The sequence below is a fragment of the Pezoporus wallicus genome, unplaced genomic scaffold, assembly GCF_028554395.1.
Source record: "Pezoporus wallicus isolate ANWC-B61680 ecotype Strahan unplaced genomic scaffold, APGP_CSIRO_Pwel_v1 contig_2025, whole genome shotgun sequence".
In the NCBI taxonomy this organism is placed as follows: Eukaryota; Metazoa; Chordata; class Aves; order Psittaciformes; family Psittacidae; genus Pezoporus; species Pezoporus wallicus.
Window position 1 is genome coordinate 4,809,052 of NW_026640253.1, and position 19,626 is coordinate 4,828,677.

At 40.1% G+C, this 19,626-nt stretch overlaps 1 protein-coding gene across 2 annotated transcripts in view; it reads right to left on the bottom strand.

The window, feature by feature from the left end:
- The window catches only part of GALNT18 (polypeptide N-acetylgalactosaminyltransferase 18), a 242,084-nt gene extending 222,665 nt beyond the window's left edge, over positions 1 to 19,419 (bottom strand). Inside the window, exon 1 of one of the 2 annotated variants that reach the window (XM_057418169.1) lies at positions 18,731 to 19,419. In XM_057418169.1, the coding sequence (XP_057274152.1) occupies positions 18,731 to 18,965 (235 nt within the window). In that variant the 5' untranslated portion in view covers positions 18,966 to 19,419. The remainder of the gene's footprint in view (positions 1 to 18,730) is intronic. The other variant, XM_057418168.1, reaches the window with a different exon arrangement.
- Positions 19,420 to 19,626: the final 207 nt, after the last annotated feature.

The following is a 19,626-nucleotide window of genomic DNA, read 5'->3' on the forward strand; positions in this document are numbered from 1 at the left end:
TTTAAGCACACATTAGAAATTGGTGATTCCTGAAGAAATGTGTTAATTATTGAACACAGCTTCTGGGTTGAAAAACCAATCAATAATATACATTAAAATCTGACATTCCTTGAAAAATTGGCAAATGTGTGTTTGAGAGGTTATGTATTCACACACAGGAATTTCTATTTACATTCCTATTATCTGTCATTACTTTATCAAATTAATGCTAACTTCAAGACCTTTTAAACTGCAGTTCCTGACAGTGTTATGTTTAAAGCCTGCAGTCATTTACAAAATATTCCTAGTTATCTACCAGAATTTTCTTTATTGTTCCTCTAGTCAAAGATTTATGGGTTTGGTTTTGGGATTTCTGTTGGTTGTTTTGGTTGTTGTTTTGTTGGGGGGGTGGTGTATTTTTTTCTTTTGGTTTAGGGGTGGGTTTTTTGTGATCTACCCGTGAAGTATTTAATGAAAATTTAAAAGAAAAAAAAGCCTTCTGTCAGTAAGTTGCTAGGCAATTCTTATTAAGGCATGAATTACTTTGGCTTTTACTGCGGTAAAATCAGCTTAACAGGAATCCTCATTCAGGTAAAATACTGCTACGATCCTTAATAGCCTTTACAGTGGCTTTTCAGACTTCATTTGAGGAAGTTCTCCTAACAAGATATAAAACCTTTGCTATAGCACTAAATTAAATGACACAAAAACACAGAAAATACATGCTTTACACAACCACCATACTGTAGTCAGCAAATGGAATAAGATTTTTCCTTAAGAAAATTCAGTCACTGTCAAAACGATCCAAAATTCTATTAGCACTTGGTAGCTCAAATTTTTCCAAGGGAATACAAAGTAGCAGCACAGACAACACCAGACGCTGATGGACTATTGGAGTTTTCTTTGCTAGGCCAGGCTCCACGGCTCCTTTTTTTTTTTTTCTGAACAGTACATAGTAACATTACTCTGCAAGCCTGCCTGCTTAACCACCTCGCAATAGCACAGATTTCAGAAGGTGGAATAAAACTACCTCTGTGCCATAAACAGCTGCCCTCAAAATGAAACACAGCATCTTTCTTGCAAATCCTTGTTTCTTATTTACTAACTTACAAGTGTAGGGTAGTATTCCTCGTGCAATGCAAAGCAAGGAAAGGGACTTCATCCAGCCTAGTGGCAGAAGAGGCCAAGTCCCAGTGGCCAGTCTCAGTGCCTACATACAAAATCGATACGTCAGCTGCCATTTTACCAAAGCAGTTAGCATCTAATTTGATCTTAAGCAAGAGGAGATAAATACCTCCTCTGACAAAGAAGGTTCCTAACAAAAATATGGAAAGAATTTTCATTACTGAAGCAAAAAAAAAAATCCACTTACTAAAGAGGCAACAGTGCTTCTCCTCCTGCTGCAAGCATTCTTCTAGCAATTCTGTTCATTGCTGTGGGCCCCAAAGAATGTCAAGTTTCTGTGCTTTGTTTTATAAAAACGTTCACACACAGGCTGCTTACAATTTATCCCAAACACAATTTGCCACGTAAATATAATGACTGATTGGATTTGACAAGCCTCTTTCTAGAACAGTAAACACTGAAGCTTTTGTTTAGGAGTATTAATCAGATCAGCAAGCTAAGCGCGTCACCTGTGCCAGAATGAAAGAAAAATCATCCCCACCTGCTGGGAGAACAACCAGCAGTAATATCAAAAGGAGGCAGGACCATTAATTGAAAGAAGTAATCCAGATTCCAGCTATTTAAAGTGGCAGGCTTTCACCAGACACTCATCCTTCCCCTAACTGATCACTCTATTACCAGTAATGATCCTGCTCTAATGGCTATGGAGATCCAAACAGAAATTTGGAATAGCTTTCTGCAAACTTAAGAACTGCAAATCCAGACAGATGTTACCATTCCCCTCCAGACCGGTCTGGGGGCCTGCATTTGCACCTTAATACAGAGTGAAGACAGTGTAGACTACATTAGATGACCTTAAGGTCCTTTCCAACCCTAACTATTCTATGAGTCTATAAAGATGACCTTAATTTAGGATTAAATAGAAAACACAGATGTCAGGAAATGGTACATCAAACTTTTTAACTGCAGCCTGCGCATCAGCAAGTCTTATTGACACTCTAAACTTCCTCTGCTTAGTGCAAAGAACATCACTGAAGTAAAGTTCAGGCTCCTGCAGAATGGCAAATGACTACATAAAAATCAACTGGCTAACTTAAGTGGTGAAGCAGTGCTCTGAAGTATGCCAAAATTCCATCCTGTAAATGCCAACTGTAAAATGCTACTCTGTTATAGAAGGGTATCAAACATCCTGAGCAAACAGGAAAAATCTTCAGATAGTGAGGCAGTGGAAGAAATTACTCTCCATCAATTCAAACACTGAAACTTTTACCTAAATTACCCACCTAGGACCACAATGTGGCTTTGTAAGCCACAAAGTAATTAGTTGTCACAGTAGCTGTTTGACCCTCTACAGTGATACATCCACACAATCCTACAGCAAAACAAATTCTTTATAAAATATTTTGCAGACCTGACTGCAAAATTACTGAATTTACTTCAGTAATGTTGCACTCAACAACGTATCTGAAGGGGTTTTTTCTTCAAATTAGGTCTTATGAAGTTTCACAACTGTTAAATGTGTGTTTTTATATACATAGCCACACATAGAAATTACAGATATATACAGTCACACACAGAAATACTCATGAGGACTTCACAAGCATTTCTGCACAGAATGATTCATTTTCTGCATCTTACACAGAAAACGTTTCTCCCTCCAGACTATGTACATACCAAGTGTCACAGGGACAGTAGACGTTTTGACATTTCCAAACTTGTAAAAATTAAGCCCAAAGCCTGTCAAAAGCACACCCCTTCCCACTGACACTGCCAGCTTCCACATACAACCTGGGAATTTCCCATCCAGATTTCACTTATTTTTACATTACATTGTTTCAAACTGGGCACTGGGCTCCTGAAAACAAGAACTCAGCTTCATGTTTCGCTGTCCCACTTTCAGAAATGCTTGATTTCAGCAACTACTGTACTACTTAATCACGATCTTTGAAAAACCATGATCCCTTCACTGTCAAAGGAAAGCTGAAGCTGCGGAAAATGGATGATCAGCTCCAAAGATATTCTAAACAATGCACGAAAATAGAGAAGTACGCTTTCTGTCTCATTTATTAATACTGCTGCTAATTTTGCTGTGTCCCAGTTTTTCAGCCATCTGCAATCAGAACTCAGTTTAGCTGATAAAAAAAAAAGCACATGCGCAGCAGTACAAACCAGGAAGTTGCAGTCAGGAGAATGGAAAGGCCATGTTCTGCACAGGAATTCTTTTCAGGAAGCTTAGAAAGGACCTAGGGCACAATTGAATAACTCAGATCATTATGCACAAGAATTGATAAAGCCAGCTTTTTTGGACTTACTTCTAAAGGTTATGTGAGCTCTTCTAAAAATTTTCCAATGTTTAGGAAACTACCATGGGTGGGCAGGTGCTCTTTTCTATGCACATTCTCTGACAGTGAATATCAATAAATGGAGCTTTTCAATTGGCAAAGCAACATACCTAAAGAGTCTCCCCCTACTACCTGTGGGAGGTTCATGAGGATACAATTATTTCCAAGATTTTTAACCTTTGATTCCCATCACTTTGACTACTAGATTCCAAAGTTACCAGAAAAGTAGACTGATAAACAAAACATTGCTTTCTTAATTCAGATTCAGAAGTAAGAGATAGAAAGGTTACGAGACAACCCAGTAAGTATTTGATCCCTCCATTTAATGCAACTATTACTAATAATGATTTTAAGCAATTACATGCTAACTTTATTGCGTAAATTCCCCAGAATGTATATTAGTTGGTCTTTTACCTCTTGTTCTCTTATTAGGAATGACTGCATAGAATAGTGATATAGTGCACTTAACACTTTCAAATCTGAGATAAAAAGATTATACGTGAAGTCAGCAAATAAGTGCTGAATGTAAACTGCCCACAAGCAGAAGCAGCTCCACTAACACAACAGAATTATACTGCTGGCACAGCTCTGAATTTGTATTAGAAAGGAACAATATTTAGTACAACTGTCAGCCCCTGTGCTCTGGAGAAACACAGCCATGTAGATTTAAGCACTACTGAGTGCAGAAAGTACAGTTCGGCTAACAGTGCACAAACTAGGCTACTGACAGCCATTGCATTCACACGCAAAAGCCCACCTTCTGTGCCAGGGAAATCACTCCTCTCCTACTGGAGTGACACATCTACTCCTGAATGATTTAATTAAAGAAAAAACAAACATCTGTCTATAAAGAGAAAGTTCAATGTGGTGTTGCTAAACAGACAGCAGTGCAATCTAATATTCCGTATCACCACTGCTGTTCAAGGAAGCATCAACATCCTTGCAATAATTTTAAGCTTTTCTGCTTTTTTTTTTTAAATATTATGGACTATCTACAAATATATTTATATACAACACACATAAATAAGATATGGAAGAAAAGTACTGCAAATAGTGTAACTCCTGGGGTCTCTCTCATCTGAACTGTAACACCAGTAGCGCATGTGGGAAAATTCTGAGGCATATCTTAAGCAATTTAAGAGATTAATTTTTTTTTTTTTTTAAGGAAGGTAACATGCATTAAAGGAGCTTAAGCAGTTGAGGCTGCAAAGTCACGTATGGAAGAAATTTTCCAAGCATATCTAAAGGAACCTACTGAAATGGGATTTATAAGTTTTTTAAAACCATACTGAAAGCCTGCTCCTCTGACAGCCACCACTTCTGGCATCATTTCTAATTTGAAGTGTTTTACCCACACTGTCTACTGATTTGATTGTACTTTTTGTATCAGGTGAAAAAGGCAGCTATAAATCGCGTCATGACAGTCAAAAGCGAATCTAAAATGTATACATAAATAAAGGCATTCAAGAAGTTGCATACACCAAACAACTGAGAAAACAACCTGCATTCAGACCTCGGAGTATTTGTTGCAAGAAGTCTGCATGCAGCTTCAAGACTGAGGGATCCAATGGTATTCTTAAGGAAGCAGAAAGGAAGTATGGTGGAGAAACCATCTCCTTCCAGACTTCTGGAAAATGCATTATAACAAGAACATAAGGAGCCTAACCTTACCTTCAAGCACACAAGAAACGGCAGTTTAAATTTTTAACTAAAACCACAAATAACACACATTCTGAGCTTAATCTGCACAACTGCAAAGAGCCATATACACATAAGCCAGGGTGTGACAATGAAGTCAACTATTTTGTTGATGTGTGCACAAGTCCATCCTCCATAAAGGTAAGAAGGGGAGAGGGGCAACTGCACTAACTGGCACACACAGTAAGCTCCAGATGAGCCCATGTCCACCTGCCCTTTTCTCCCTTTTAAGAATACAAGCAAGTCTGGTTAACCAGCACACAGTTACTCTGCACGGCAAAGAAGAGCAGACGAAGAAAGAGGGGGCAGACATTTATGTTACCAAAGCTTCAGAGTATTTAGACTTTTTTTACTATATCAGAGAACCTACCAAAAAAAAAAAGAGCCTATCTATACATACAGCCTGTTTGTTCTATACATAGAAACTGTGAACTGAACAGGCTCTTAGCTATCTTGGAAGAAGGAAAACTCAAATCTGAAGGTAATCCTAAAGAAAGGAAGTATGTTGAAGAAGTAGAATTAACTTGAACACAAAGTTGCAGAAGGACAGTCTACTAGAAGTCAGTACTGCAGCAAGATCACTGTCCCTTTGATGAGGTTCTTCAAGAGGAGTCTCCAGTCCCATGGCAGAAGTCTGCCACTACTGGCAATGGTTAACCATTACTTCTGGGTTCTTTCCGTTTTTTCCAAAGAGATAGGCAGCATGGGAACTCTACATGTTCGTAAGAGACACCCCATGACTGAACTTACCTTTTCCTACCCACTTTTATGCAAAGCTCACTAACCGAAAACTCTTAAATTATTATGAATGTTTAAAGAGCAGGGTTAATACAGAGATAAAAATAAAAAGGAAGTCGCCATGCTCTTCACTGGGCCATAAGCACATCCTGCCACACGGCACTGCTGCAGTGTTTTAAACTACTTAAATTTCAATACAAACTGTAATTGCCATTTTAGTTTATATTTTGGATTTGGAGCTGCTAAGGCAAGTTCTAACACTGTTAGATATGAGATACCTTGAAAACATACTGAGCACAGTGCCTGGAAAAGTTATGCTGCCAAAACACCATGCTCACATCTCAATTTTCCTAAAGATAAATAATCACGATTGATACTTTCACTTGTCCTCACAAGGAGGATATACAACTTCTCCTTGGGAAGTCTGAACTGCAAGATGTGAAATTTTAATACGAAGTTTCTTCAGCCAGGGCTTTCCACTCCTGGTGTTCTTCACATTGAGGTGACTGCAGGTTCCAGACATTGCAGGAAAGGGGTTGTAACAACAGTGTTTAAGCCATGCCAGAGCTGTTGAATGTCCCATCAGTTTACCTTAAGAGGGCTAATCTCCATCTCACTGCTTCCACTGTTCTCTGCAGTTAAGTGGGAATGACTCAAGCACTGTATTTATACAGGTGTGCAGTTCAGTGAGAAGAAACACCACACAGAGAGGGAGCTTTTGTTTATCATCCTTCTTAAGAAGCAACAAAAACCTATGGTTTATCATGTTCGAACTTGAGCCTTGAGAAAATATTCGTTTACTGAAGAACGGGACAAGTATGACTTCATCAAATTACCTTTTTTTTTTAATCTAAAAGACACAGCTACTTATTCTGATGAAATAAGTAGGATTTCTCTTGAGTTTATTCAAAATTCAGTGAAGAGGGTATTTTTTTTCCCCACCCTGTGTTGAACTGTCCCTTGGAGTTAAATTGCTCGAATAACCCCTGCTTGTTGGACAATGAATGAGCTTGGGGAATTTTGCCATTCCAGGTGTTGAGAAGTTAGGAGAAAGTAACATCTGTTTTCATCAAGATGAGAAAGGCAAATTCAAAGTTACTCTTCACAAATCTGTAGCACCAACATTAAATAAAGAGTAAAGAGATACACTATTTTTTAAAAAAGGAATATGCTTTTTTCATTAGATTAACATAGCAAAGCTAAGCTGCTACAACCTACATTGTTATTTTTCTGTCATACCTTGCACCGTCATAACTTGCCATTGAGGCTAAAACTGTCACAATTTCTGCAGTATGTTCATTATAAAAACAGGCAGACAGTTACATGGATACACAGTGACAGGCAAGAATGGCCTGGCTATCCGGGTGCTAGCTAAACACAACTTTTAAAAATAGACAGCAGAGAACACACTGCTAAGTATTCACCACTGCCTGCAATATGATACAGTATTTCACATAACCCCTTTAATAATTACATTACCTTTTATACTTGTGGATACTTTGATTCTTATTTCCCATCCCCTTCTCTGTGCTTCCAACCCAGTTGTGATACCAGAAAAGTAACTGCATAGATCTAAGACAAATAAGAGGCATCCTTCTCGATCCCGACATGGCCTGTGGATATCCAGGACAGAATTCTGAGGCAGCAGAGGGGAGAGGGCAAATGAGTTATTGCTTTCTATACTGTTCTGCACACATCGCTCCACTCAGCGGAGTCCCAAAGTACCTCAGATGTATGAATTACTGCAGCACAGTGCTGACAGCAATTTATGTGAGTCCAACAGAGAAAAGAATTTAGATCAACAACTTTGAGCATATTCACACTGACTGAGAACTCAGTTCAAGGACCTTCTGTTAAGTGGAAAGAATGAAATTAAAAAAAAAGTATTATCTATATTCAGGTTTCTAATGTAAGGGAAAGCAGCCCTTACAAGGAATTCCTTGTTCTCACTTGCACATAAAGACCTCCTATCTTTTTAGTAGCAGAAAGGGTGCAAATGCACAGGACCTGCATAGATGGCTTTACTATTTAAAATTTGCCTTAACTCCACAGTTAATACAGGTATCCAATTGCTGGAGAAGCAAATATCTGGAATTATCTTCCATTCCATACACAGTATAATCCTGCTTTCCCAAGGGCAGCTAATTGACACTTTATGGAAGTTACATGGCATTCCTACCTAGAAAACCACCCCCAAAAGCTAGGTTAAATGCAGAAGCATTTTGTCTTAACACGACAAGAGTTCATTGTTGTCCCAACACTGCAAACATACTGGAAGTTCTTATTCAGATAAACACGTTCTCCATTTCAGCACAGCCACTCACAGACTAAAAGCTGCTCATGCAAAGATAATAACAAAGCGTAATCAGAAAATAATTGGTGAGTACAACAAAGTATAATTAAAAAAGAAAAAAAAGGAAAAAATCCCTCTCCATGATCATGCCAGTTTATATTTCCACCTCACTGTACTAACAAAACTGGGGGGAATGGGCATTACTCTATAACCTACACTTGCATCCAAAGAGCTAGCGACTTCCATCAGCATGTTTCACTGCTGGCAGCAGCACATAGGGGACTTTGGGCTGATTAGCTATCAATTCCTGTGTAACTGATACAGGTGGTAAACACGCAGCCACGTGGGACAGCGTTTGCAATGACACTGTTGCACTAACAGCTGGTATCTTTGTGCTTTTTTTTCCACAGTCATTGTCCCTTTCTTCACAGTATGAAGAAAATACCGGTACTGGACCAGGTACTGCAACCTTTTGCCAGATAATGAAAAAAGATCTTGTTTTCCTATTCATCTCAAAACACAAATAGGAACATTCTTTGAAGTATATTTAGAAGTTATTTTTTTAAATGTTAATTTTCAGGAATGTTGCCAGTCTGGTTTTAGCAGATGGTTTGCTATTTAATGTCTCTAGGCAAGGCAGAAAAGCTTTAATCAATAGAATCAAAAGAAATGTTGAGAAATTACATGCAATTTTGCAAAATCAAAGGCATTTCCTACATATTGTCAAGTAGACAAAAACATATTGACATGTTGTGACTGCAAGGAGCCAAGGAATGTTTCACACATTACGACATTCAATTACGTGTTTTCAAGTCTCCAGGTCTCCTCACAGCAACGTCTTACTCTTTTTTAAATTTAAAAATTCTCCAACAGCACCTTATTTCTTAATTATGAAAAGATGATCCAGGGCTGAACAATTAAAAAATCTACCCTCAAGAGCTAGAAGCTGTAATGCAGAAAGCTTCGCCTTTGCCTACTCCTTCAAATAAGAAAACAGTAGTGTGGTTCCCCCTTCACTCTATGATCCAGTATCCTACCTGCTCCTCCAGCCGTCAATCATCCTGAAAACTGTCTCCACTAGTAAATGATGAAATGTGCAGTGCTCACTCTAGCCATCAACTATTGCTCAATTACTGGAGAATGCACTAACAACTGTCTGAAAACCGGATTCTAACACACTTCAGGCAATACTTCTGTCCTTTGTATTTCCAGACTGCAGGAGTCTCTTCCTGTTGCCACCATCCTGAGATATTATGGAAACAAGTTTGAAGTGATCACATTCTTGCTTCATTGGTTGGAGCATCATTTACAAACTCTTCCACATCAGGCCGTAGAAGGCAATGGTGAAAAGACCCTTCCCACCTTCAAAACAAGACATATGGATCATTAGTGTAACCATCAAAAACACTTACATACATATGTATAGAGAGATATTATTACAATACAGCTAATATTTTTATATATCTTAAATATTTATATATATTTCCATATTCATTTACATGCAATTTTTTTCCTCAGTATTTAAATGAAAATAGACTAGAATTAGCATTATGAAAAAGCTTTTAAACTTTTTTCATGTCTGAAAGACATAAGCTGAAAAAACTCATGTATGTTGACAGAACTGCATTTATATGAAATATAATAATAAATCAATGAGATTAAAATGCTTCTATACCAAAAGCAATGAAAGCAAGAGTAATGAAAGCTGCCAGTGGGAATGATCTATCCAGAAAGGTCTTATGCTGTCATTTTCCTACTGCTCTTTCTGGCCTTGCTGCTTGTAGAGCATCAATTCCGTGGTTTTCCTGGATTTATGTACAGCTTTAGACATCCCTTTGGAACTTGCAAGGGACTGTTCTATTGTTGGTTTGCTTGTTTTATGTCAAACAGTTTGAAATTCATTTTAAATTTATATGACTTTACAAGCATGTGAAAATATTAGCTAAACACAAGCTTGAAATACCTCATTCAATGACATCTAAGTTTAATTATGTCATAATACTTTATGGCTGACATCATGCTGTAAAGTCACAGAGTACTAACTCTACCACCTCCTGAAAAACCAAGATCAAAATCACAATACATGATAATACTGCAGGCCAACAACAACAAAATATGCTTGATATTCTGACTGTATGCATGCCAAATACTTCTTACTTCAGAGAAGATACTACACTTTTTAAAAGACCTATATAAGCTAAATCAAATAGATCTAAGTCTTGTGTTTGTGACTGATAGAATGGGCTTTAATTAGTAAGAAATACTTGTAATAACTTACTCAGTGTGAAACTGTTTTTGAGAGGAATAAGAAAGCAAAAGGCTTTCAGACAGAACCAGAAATGGTGTGCTGCTTCTTTCCACTGCATAGAAAAAAACTCAGTAGCATTAGTTACCAGTTTCAGCGACACCAGTAGCAGCTCAATAGCTTCCACTCAGTAACTGTAGTTTCATATTAATTAAAAAGGGATAAAACATCCAGGTATGCTTATGCAGCCTTTAGCTTTTTTTCTTTCTTTCCTCCCTAACACTCTTCATCCTGCAAATTGTTACACATGAAGTGAGCATGTCTTCTAATCAGAAATACCATAGCAATTACAGCATACTACTCCCCCACCCTTCACTTGAGCAACTTAAAATATTCCTGTTAGCACAAGTAGAAGAGGGAAATGCTCGCATCATGTAATCATGCAATACACAGCTGGTAAAATTATAAATACCTCAGAGAGACACAAACAAATGGAACAAAGTTATTTTTAAAACTATTCTCTGCTCTCTTCTGCAAGCCCACCTTATTCTATACATGGAGAAATCCCTAAAGGTGTTTCCTCTAACCATAACTTGATTACAATGATAATCCCATAATGGATGGATACAAACTCACAGAGTCTGCTGTGCTGGAAAAGCTTATCTGTCAATTTTTCTTTTACCTATGGCATGCCAAACTTGCTGTAGGTAAAAGAAAAATTGACAAGTTTGGCAAGTCATGACTTGATGCAGAAAGAAAAGCTTCAAAGGAATTAAATCCACCATGAAAGCAGGGCCAGGTAATTCACTAGATGATCCATGAAATAGATCTCTACCTAGATCCAGATTACATATGGGCAAATAACACCATCTACAAATCTACATTATCTCTCTAAAATGAAGACTAGAATAACCTATCTATAAAGAAAAAAAAAAAAAAACAAAAAAACAAACAACCTACCACAGAACTACTCTTTTTCTTATATTCTTCAGAAAGCTGCTTATAGAAATCCTCTTTTCTCAGAGATCACCTGTGACAGCTCTAATAAAAGGAAAATTCAAACATTCACATTTAAAATAAGGGTTTAGATTTAGGAGGTAGGAACTGGCAAAACCTCAATAGGATTTCTACACCCCTGCCGACATTACTGACACAAGGTCTCTGAGATCATGAAGATACAGGCAGAGAATTAGGCAATTACTTGGTACAGAAGATGTGCTAATTATAACATGCATATTGTGGGAGATATCTAATCTCATACTTCAGAGCTGTCAGTCTCAAATCCATACCACTGAGGCCAAGATCTACAGTGGAGAACCGATGTGGCTACTACATGACACTGCAGTGTTTGCCTACTGCAGCATTCACACACTCTGGGCTATTACTAATGGGAGAAGAGAAACCTTCTGATTGATCAGAGCAACTCTGGCAGTGAGTCAAACCTGCCACCAACAGTCTGTATAAACTTGACCGTACCAATTCGCTATATCCCTTTCTTCTGCCCAGCTCCTGCAGGTTTTACCCATGGAGACTAAGATCTCCAAGTCAAGGGTTCCACTACACATTTGTACAGCACTGATCACTGTGGCTAGCTGCCACAGTGCTACTGTCACACAAATAATACAATTTTAAAAATCATACAGTTTAAGTAGATAATATAGTAAGAATCCATTAGGGACTTGAGAAGACACATTCTGGGATTTTAAAGGCAGAGAATTACAAGGTAGCAACTTGGACCTTCCATCTCCATATTATATAAAAGAAATTAGAATATTCTCATTTGTTCATTTTCAAAGCCAAGGAGAGGAGATGTCGGAGAGCTGCAATGATTACGGTCACGGTTTAATGCCTGAAAATCTCTGCCTTTGCCTCAGGAAACTCAGGACATCATGTTAAAATAGCACCTTGGTTACAAAACACCAGTTGAGCAGAGAAAATTTTTGACAAAAACAGAAACAATGTTGTTATGCAGATAGCATATCTGCACACTTCTCAAAACATAGTCTTGAACTCAGTGTACAATAACACTCCTGCATTTGTTCTAGAAACACAGGCAGTGTACCTTATGTACAGATCCAGCCATCTTTTTCTGACCCAGTAAACAAGGACAGACCTACCACAAACTCAGCACCAGACTCCTCTGAGCAAAGGCTCTTTTCAGTTTTAGGGCCTGAAAGAAGCCACACCTCCCATTGCTCTCTTCACTTGCCCTTGTATGCACACCAGTTGATGAGCAGGTCACAATCAACCCATGCCCAAGTGGAAGAATGTTTTTTACATTGGACTACAAAAGCAGGTATTGCCATGAGAGAGCATGACACTGGGACCAAGCTGATCTCACGCATAATGCACAATTCCCAGCACCTACGTGTAGAGCTTGGTTTATGTTTCTTTTCATCTGTATTTATCTCTATTTTGGTCATGCAGATCAGATCACTCATTAGTACTAAAATGGGCGTGATGGTCTAGCAGAAAGTGAAAAGCCCCAAGTTTGCACCTCTGCACAGCTGCAGGCTGCTTACAACAACCTGAGCAACATTTTCCAAAGTGACACCGAGCAGCAGAAATGCAGCACCAAGCGGCGTCCAGGCCCGTAAGCAGAACAGTTATCTCCATCTCTGCACAAAACATGAATCATCTGCTCAAAGACTGTAGCACACAATCTGCTCGTTCCACTGAAGCTGTGCCATTATACCAAGATAACAAATGTCAAATAAAATGAACTTTTTCAGAGAAAAGAGGCAAAATTCTCTAGCTTAGCAGTAAGAGAACTTGCAAAGGGCAGAGAAGTCACAGTTTCCAGCCTCTGCTCCCAATTCATGTTTAAACCTTTTGTTAAAGGCTACAGAGATTGTCTAGATTGAAGGAAACAGAATCCAGGTCAATTCCTTTCCCAACTACAAAGCCACTGTTCACTCTCACTTCACAGCCAAATAAAACTTTTTCTTGTTTCTGGCTCAAACGACACAATCTCAAAAAAAAAAAAAAAAAAAAAAAAAAAAAGGGAAAAAGCTACTGGCATGCTATTCCCATTGTATAAACCTGAAGAATTACTAGAGAGCAATCGAGCTGACAGCAGAGGGGGGGATTCTCATTAGATGAGGAGTCAAGATTTTAAAAGCACAAAAAAGTTAACTTTAATAATAGCAGTAATAAATTATCAAGTTGTAGCCAACATAACCAACATCATAATGCCTTCAGTAGACAGTCCTTGAAGTACCTGCACCTCCAGCAATGCTTGAAATTCTACAGCAATTTAAGTCTTCTAGCTGAAATCACTGTATTAAGGCCGTCTTTAGTACACCCATTCCTGAGCATGGAAGAACACGAAAGTTAAATTCAAATTAATCTGCACTGACATGCAGCAATCTAGAATGACTTGAGAAGTCACAGGCTAAAGAGAAAAAATAATGGGATTAATCCTGCATGTCTTACATACCCAAGTAGCTCCTTCTCTTGCAATTAGTTACATTGGAACAGCAGGTCTCTTTGCTTGTACAGAGCCTGTGAATATAGGGCCCTCTGTAGCAGAGCAAAAGCTGAGTTCCCAGGGCTAATGTCTACTGCTGATTTGTTTCTCAATAAAATAAATACACTGAAGCAAATTATAAACATGTCAAATTGCTTTTGAGCTTGAGGGAAATAAGCTGGGAGAATTTAACAACTAATTATTCCCAAAAGGAAAGTACCACAAGAGTAAGAGACATGGTGGAGTGGCCATGTGAATCCTAGTGAGCCTGACTTTGTGGAACTCAGCTAGCTAGCCAGGCTGCAGAGGGTAACTATCACAAACCAGAATTTATATAGTACATTTCTTCTTCATGTTTGAGATCAATAAATAAATTCTGTCTAAACACAGAATTTACTTACCCAAACCTTTAGATAGCTAAAATTAAATATCTGGGTTGACACAGTTCCCAAACTCAAAATACGCAATTTCTGAAAACAAATTCTACCCTAACACCTGATCCAAGACACAGGGAATGAATCACATACTGGAGATCTGTCTCCCTTAACTGACTGCAGAGGGTGATTAGATATCCAGCTATGGGACAGCTAACATAAGTGAATCCACAGAGCAAATCATTCCAAGAAGCAGGCTGAGATATAACATACATCTCCTCTCTTACAAATTTGCCAAATTAGCCTACACAGTGACCAACCATTTATGACCACAGAGGCAGTAGCTTGCAAAGATGAGCGACCAGCGTTTTAGTACAGATGCCTTAGTAGTCATCCACTGATCTTAACTAAGAATTCAGCTGGTCCAGAAATGAACTGTGTGTTTACAACTTTAACTTAGATCTACTCCGTCTAGTCACTGCATGTAATCTATTATTTCTGTTTAGGTACCAAGGGGGCCAGGGGGAAGCAAGTTCATTTCATAGACTACATAGTCCATAATATTTTAAAATATTGCTGGAATGCAAACATCATCTGACTAAAACTAGGAAGGCTGAAAAATAATAAATGCCACTGCACAATAAGATGCCATGCATGAGGTTTTTCAAGTGGTATCAGTTTACCCATAGCATAGCTTTTCAAGAAGAAGGCTCAACTCATAACCTCTGGCAACTGAAAGACATGCTGCAGAAAACAATAAATTGCTCCCTTCTTGCCAGTGTTTGTGTCTTGTCATTGTTACAAGCTAACTAACTGTCTAAGAGTATCCTCCCTGCTCACATAATCTTCCAACTGCACATGCAACTCAGGGCAGTTTTGTAGTGACAGAGCCAATGCACAGTGCATTATTAAGAAGAATGCCGTGCTGTGGTCTGTCTGAAGCACTCTTGTGTTGATTTGAATAAAATGAGAGTGTTTCAGGTTCTCTGAACCAGTGTGTGCCTTGTGAACTCAACAGAACATACTATTCACGCACATAATTTATCTCAACAAATATTTCCTCTTATTTGCAAACTCAAAAGGAAGCCGAAACTAAGCTTCTCTCAGGGGGTTGCCTGCTAGACATATGCCTCCTACTAAAGATTTGGGGTGGGGAGAATCTCTAGTACTAGCCAGGTAGCACTGAGATGTTAACACTACCCCAACCACCACAACACACTGCCACAAAAAAAGCATGCAGGTCATCATCACTGTAAAAAGGTAAAGTGATTTGACCAAAACCATCCTGCAAATGGTGACAGGCCAGAAGCCAAGAATTCACAATTCCCAGGCTTTAAGCTCAAGATCCAGCATCATGCTTCCACTACACATAATATTTCTTTCTGTGGTCCACAGTGCCCATCTAGACTGCAGTACTGCCAATCCTGCCCCAAACTGCCTACCACACAAGTCACTATACAGATGCAGACTCTTGCACAGCACACCCATAGATAAAACTACCTAAATAACACGAGGAAAGAAGGAAGCAGAGAAGGATCATACAGGCAGAGCAGGCACACATGCTCTTATTCCATTTCCAGTACCCAGAAGAGTGCAGTGAAATTACTATCTTTCAACGTTTGCAGAAGTGGGAACACATACCAAAGTAAGATATGCAATACGGCAGGTACATACTTGTGCATTCAGACTTTTTCATTCTTGGCCAATACCAGTACCAATACTTCCCTTTCCACGCTGTTCTTTCCAAATACAAGCCACGCATACTTTCATTCTCTATGAACTTCTCTTATCTGTAAATCTCTTTTCAATCTATTACTTTTCTTGCTATGAAAATGTCTTTTCAAAAACATACTTTGAAAAGCCTTTTATATGAAAGCACCTCTTATTCCTTCTCATTTCCAGGACACTTAATAAAATAGTACAAGACTGCCATTTATATGCTAAAGGAATTCCCAGACAGCATCTCAAACAATTCAATGAGAAAACAAAATTAAATATTAGCATAACCCCATGTGTAAAATACAGCATAAAATAAAGCTTTCTGGTTTTTGCAGGATATCCTATGGAATGCAATTCTATTACCCATGCTAATTTCATGCCCATTCACCATTGCAGAACATCAGAGTTATTGACACTTTTCTCCAACATAAAAAAGTGGTCCAATAATAGCAAACTACGGGTAGCCCTTAGAACACTGGCCAGAACCATTATGGAGCTGTTTTACCCAATCTGTGGCAATGAATCTCAAAACTGACCTTTAAGCTCTTCTTAATCCCATCCAGTTTGGGATATTCCTTCCAAAGACTTCAAATGAGTTTTGCACCATGACCGAGAATACACAGCATCCCACAGTGCTAAGCAAAATCTGATTAAAATAATATCTTATTCAGCGATCTCTGACACAGAAATTCCTTGTGAGCCCCAGGTATTACAATTTGGCAAGTAAAAGCATGGAAAATCCACTCTGGGGTAATGATTTGATAAACATTTATTTATCTTTAAAAGTAAGTGGTTTTACTAAGGGATGAGAACTTCATAAAGTTTATTTTTTTTCCCTTAAATACATTTCAGTACTTAGAAATAAACTGTTCACTTGATTATTTTTAGAAGACTTTCAACTTTCATATAGATGTTATTCAAAGAAAACATCTTCTGGTTTTGTTTACGCCTAGTCACAAAAATTTCATGCTCTAATCCATGCTATACTTCTCCTCTGATTTAAGTATACCTTTCTCTGCTACTACAAGAGAAGAACCACTGACCAAAGAAACATGCCAATATGGACATTGTTATTTTCCCTGAAAAAAGGAGTATTTGAACTTCACACCAACAAACTCAAAGGAGTTATGCTCCATCCTCATATGGAAAGTCAATCAACTTCACATATCTAACTTTTAACAGTACCTTTTGAAAAATCCCTGCCTTCAAACATGCTTCCACAGTGCACTCCAATGGCACACAGACAAAAATATATTTCAGTCTTAAAATCCATTTCAGGAATCAAGAAGAAACTTAAGGACTGCAGGAGAGAACTTTAAATTTGCAGAAGCTCCTGTATGTAACTCATCCTCCAGGAAAAAAAAAAAAAAGTAGTATTTCACTAATTTACCCAAGATGACAAGACTATCTGAGAAATGAAGGCATATGCAAACTGAATGCTGATGTGTCATATTTAAAAAAAATATTAACACAAGTCACAGGAAAGTAGCTGGGCTTTAATAGCAATGCAAACCTATGAGTATTGATAAGCTGAGGATGCCAAATTCACACAGGATTAGCCTGCTCCACCTTCCTTCATATTTTCAGTAGACAAGTTGGCCGAAACAGCCTGGAAGCGAGAGTTTTTTGCTCTGGTGATAGGTATCCATTGCCAGATGGTTTGCTCTCCCTTTTCAGATTTGGGAGACTAGAACTAAGATGTGAACAAACAGTAGAGGTTATGCAGAAGTAACGGTATATGGTCCCTTTAAATTTTGAGAGATCTGAGGGTAGAACCTACCCACACCCTCAACCTTCTTACTACCCAACCCACTTAGCAGACCGATGGAATGACTACATGACGCTACACCAGTGATGAAAATATAAAGGAAGTCACCAAAGATCACCCAGCAAAGTCATGTAAAATCCCAGACTCCCAGGAAGTAATCATATTCTCACACACCACTTACCCACTTCAACCCTTTTCCCACAGCCCCGTTAAAAGGAGATCAAATTAAAAAAAGGCATTACACAAACGAGAGACTGCCCCAGTTATAATTCCAAGTGGCTCCCAGCACTACAGCAGCACTAAGGGAAAACCTTAAACACACGCGGACAGCACACAGACTCTCAGCACGGATTAGCAGTCTGGCTTACTGGCGGAGAAGAACAAAAATTCCCCTCACAGCAACCCATTTTGGAAAAGAAAAACAACAAACACAAAACAAAGACGGTAACAGCAAGCTGGGAAGAAGCTCCCTGCCCTTCGCCCTCCACGCGGACCCCCTACTTCAAGACACAGCCAGGCACGCAGCTGGGGTCAGGTTTATTTCAGCACCAGGCCGACCCCAGCCCGGCGCCCGGCTGCTCGGTCGGGCCGGGCCGCCCCGAAGCCCTCCGCCGCCCGGCTCGCCCCGGCACCCCGGCGCCCACAGACCCCTCTCCTCTGGGGGGGACGACGGACACGCGACTTCCCGCCCCCTGCAAAGGCCGCCAAGAGAGGAGAAGGAAGAGGAGAAGGAGGGAGGGGAGCGGGGCAGGTCATCGCCCCCAGCCGCCCCTCTCGCCAGGCACCGGGCAGGGACCGCTGGCACTCCCACACGCACCGCAGCCTCCGCACAGCCCCCGGCTCTTCCGGGCTGAAGCATGGCTCTCCCCGCGCGACTGGAAAGTCACCCGTAGGCACAACAAGCGCGGTGGGGGGGTGCGATGGAGACCGCAAGCGGAGTGCTAGGGAGGGGAGGGAAAGCAAGCGGGGTAAAGTGGTACCTTGGATGTGCTGCTTGATGACATTTTCCAAATGGTCCAGCCTTTCTATAATCCTTAAAGTGTCCCCTTTGTCTTCCTCTAACTTTTTTTCTGAGATCGGCTCCTGCACTTTCACATAAACACTGGCAATGTAGTTGGTGACCCAGCCCACGTACAGCAGGCAGACGATGTTAGTCATTCCACTCAAAATCACGCAAGTGGACACTAAAGTTTTGGTTTTCCTGGTGCACACCATCCTGAGATCCCTCCATATAGCTCCAAAAAAACCTGTGATCCAGAAAACAAAAATAAACTGCGATGAAAATAAATCCTTTCCCTCCTTTCCCCGAAATGGAGACCACTCGGAAGTCAGTAAATTTCCATGCAAAAAAGTTCTCTAATCCACAGAATAGAAATATTTGTCGCCTACCTAGAAGGAGAGGTGGGGGTAGGGAGGGCTGATAATTAGAATCCTGGGCTTTAGGACATTAAAATAGCTGAAACTTTGCGAGAGCCGCGCCGGCAGCAGCCCAGCACAGCGCCCCGCTGCCTTCAGGCGCCGCCTCCCGCCGCGGGCATCAGGGCCGCGGGCAGCGCGGGGCCGGAGTACCGCAAACTTTGTTCCCCGCGCCGCCACCGCCACTGCCCATCACGGCCGGGCAGCGCTCCGCAATCAGACCCGGGAGCCGGCAGCCGGCGGGCGGGGCTGCTCGGCCGCGGAATGACAGCGCCCTCCTCCAATGGGCGGCCCGCTCCGGCTGCTGCGAGAGCCGTATGGCCCCACCTGCTCCTCGCGCACGCTCTTCCCTCCTTCCCTCCCTGCCTATTACCATTGCGGGCTGCAAAGAATTTCCACCCTGTATGGGAAGCGGCAGGAGGTGGTTCCCGATTGCTGCCGGGTGCACGCTCCGCTGCAT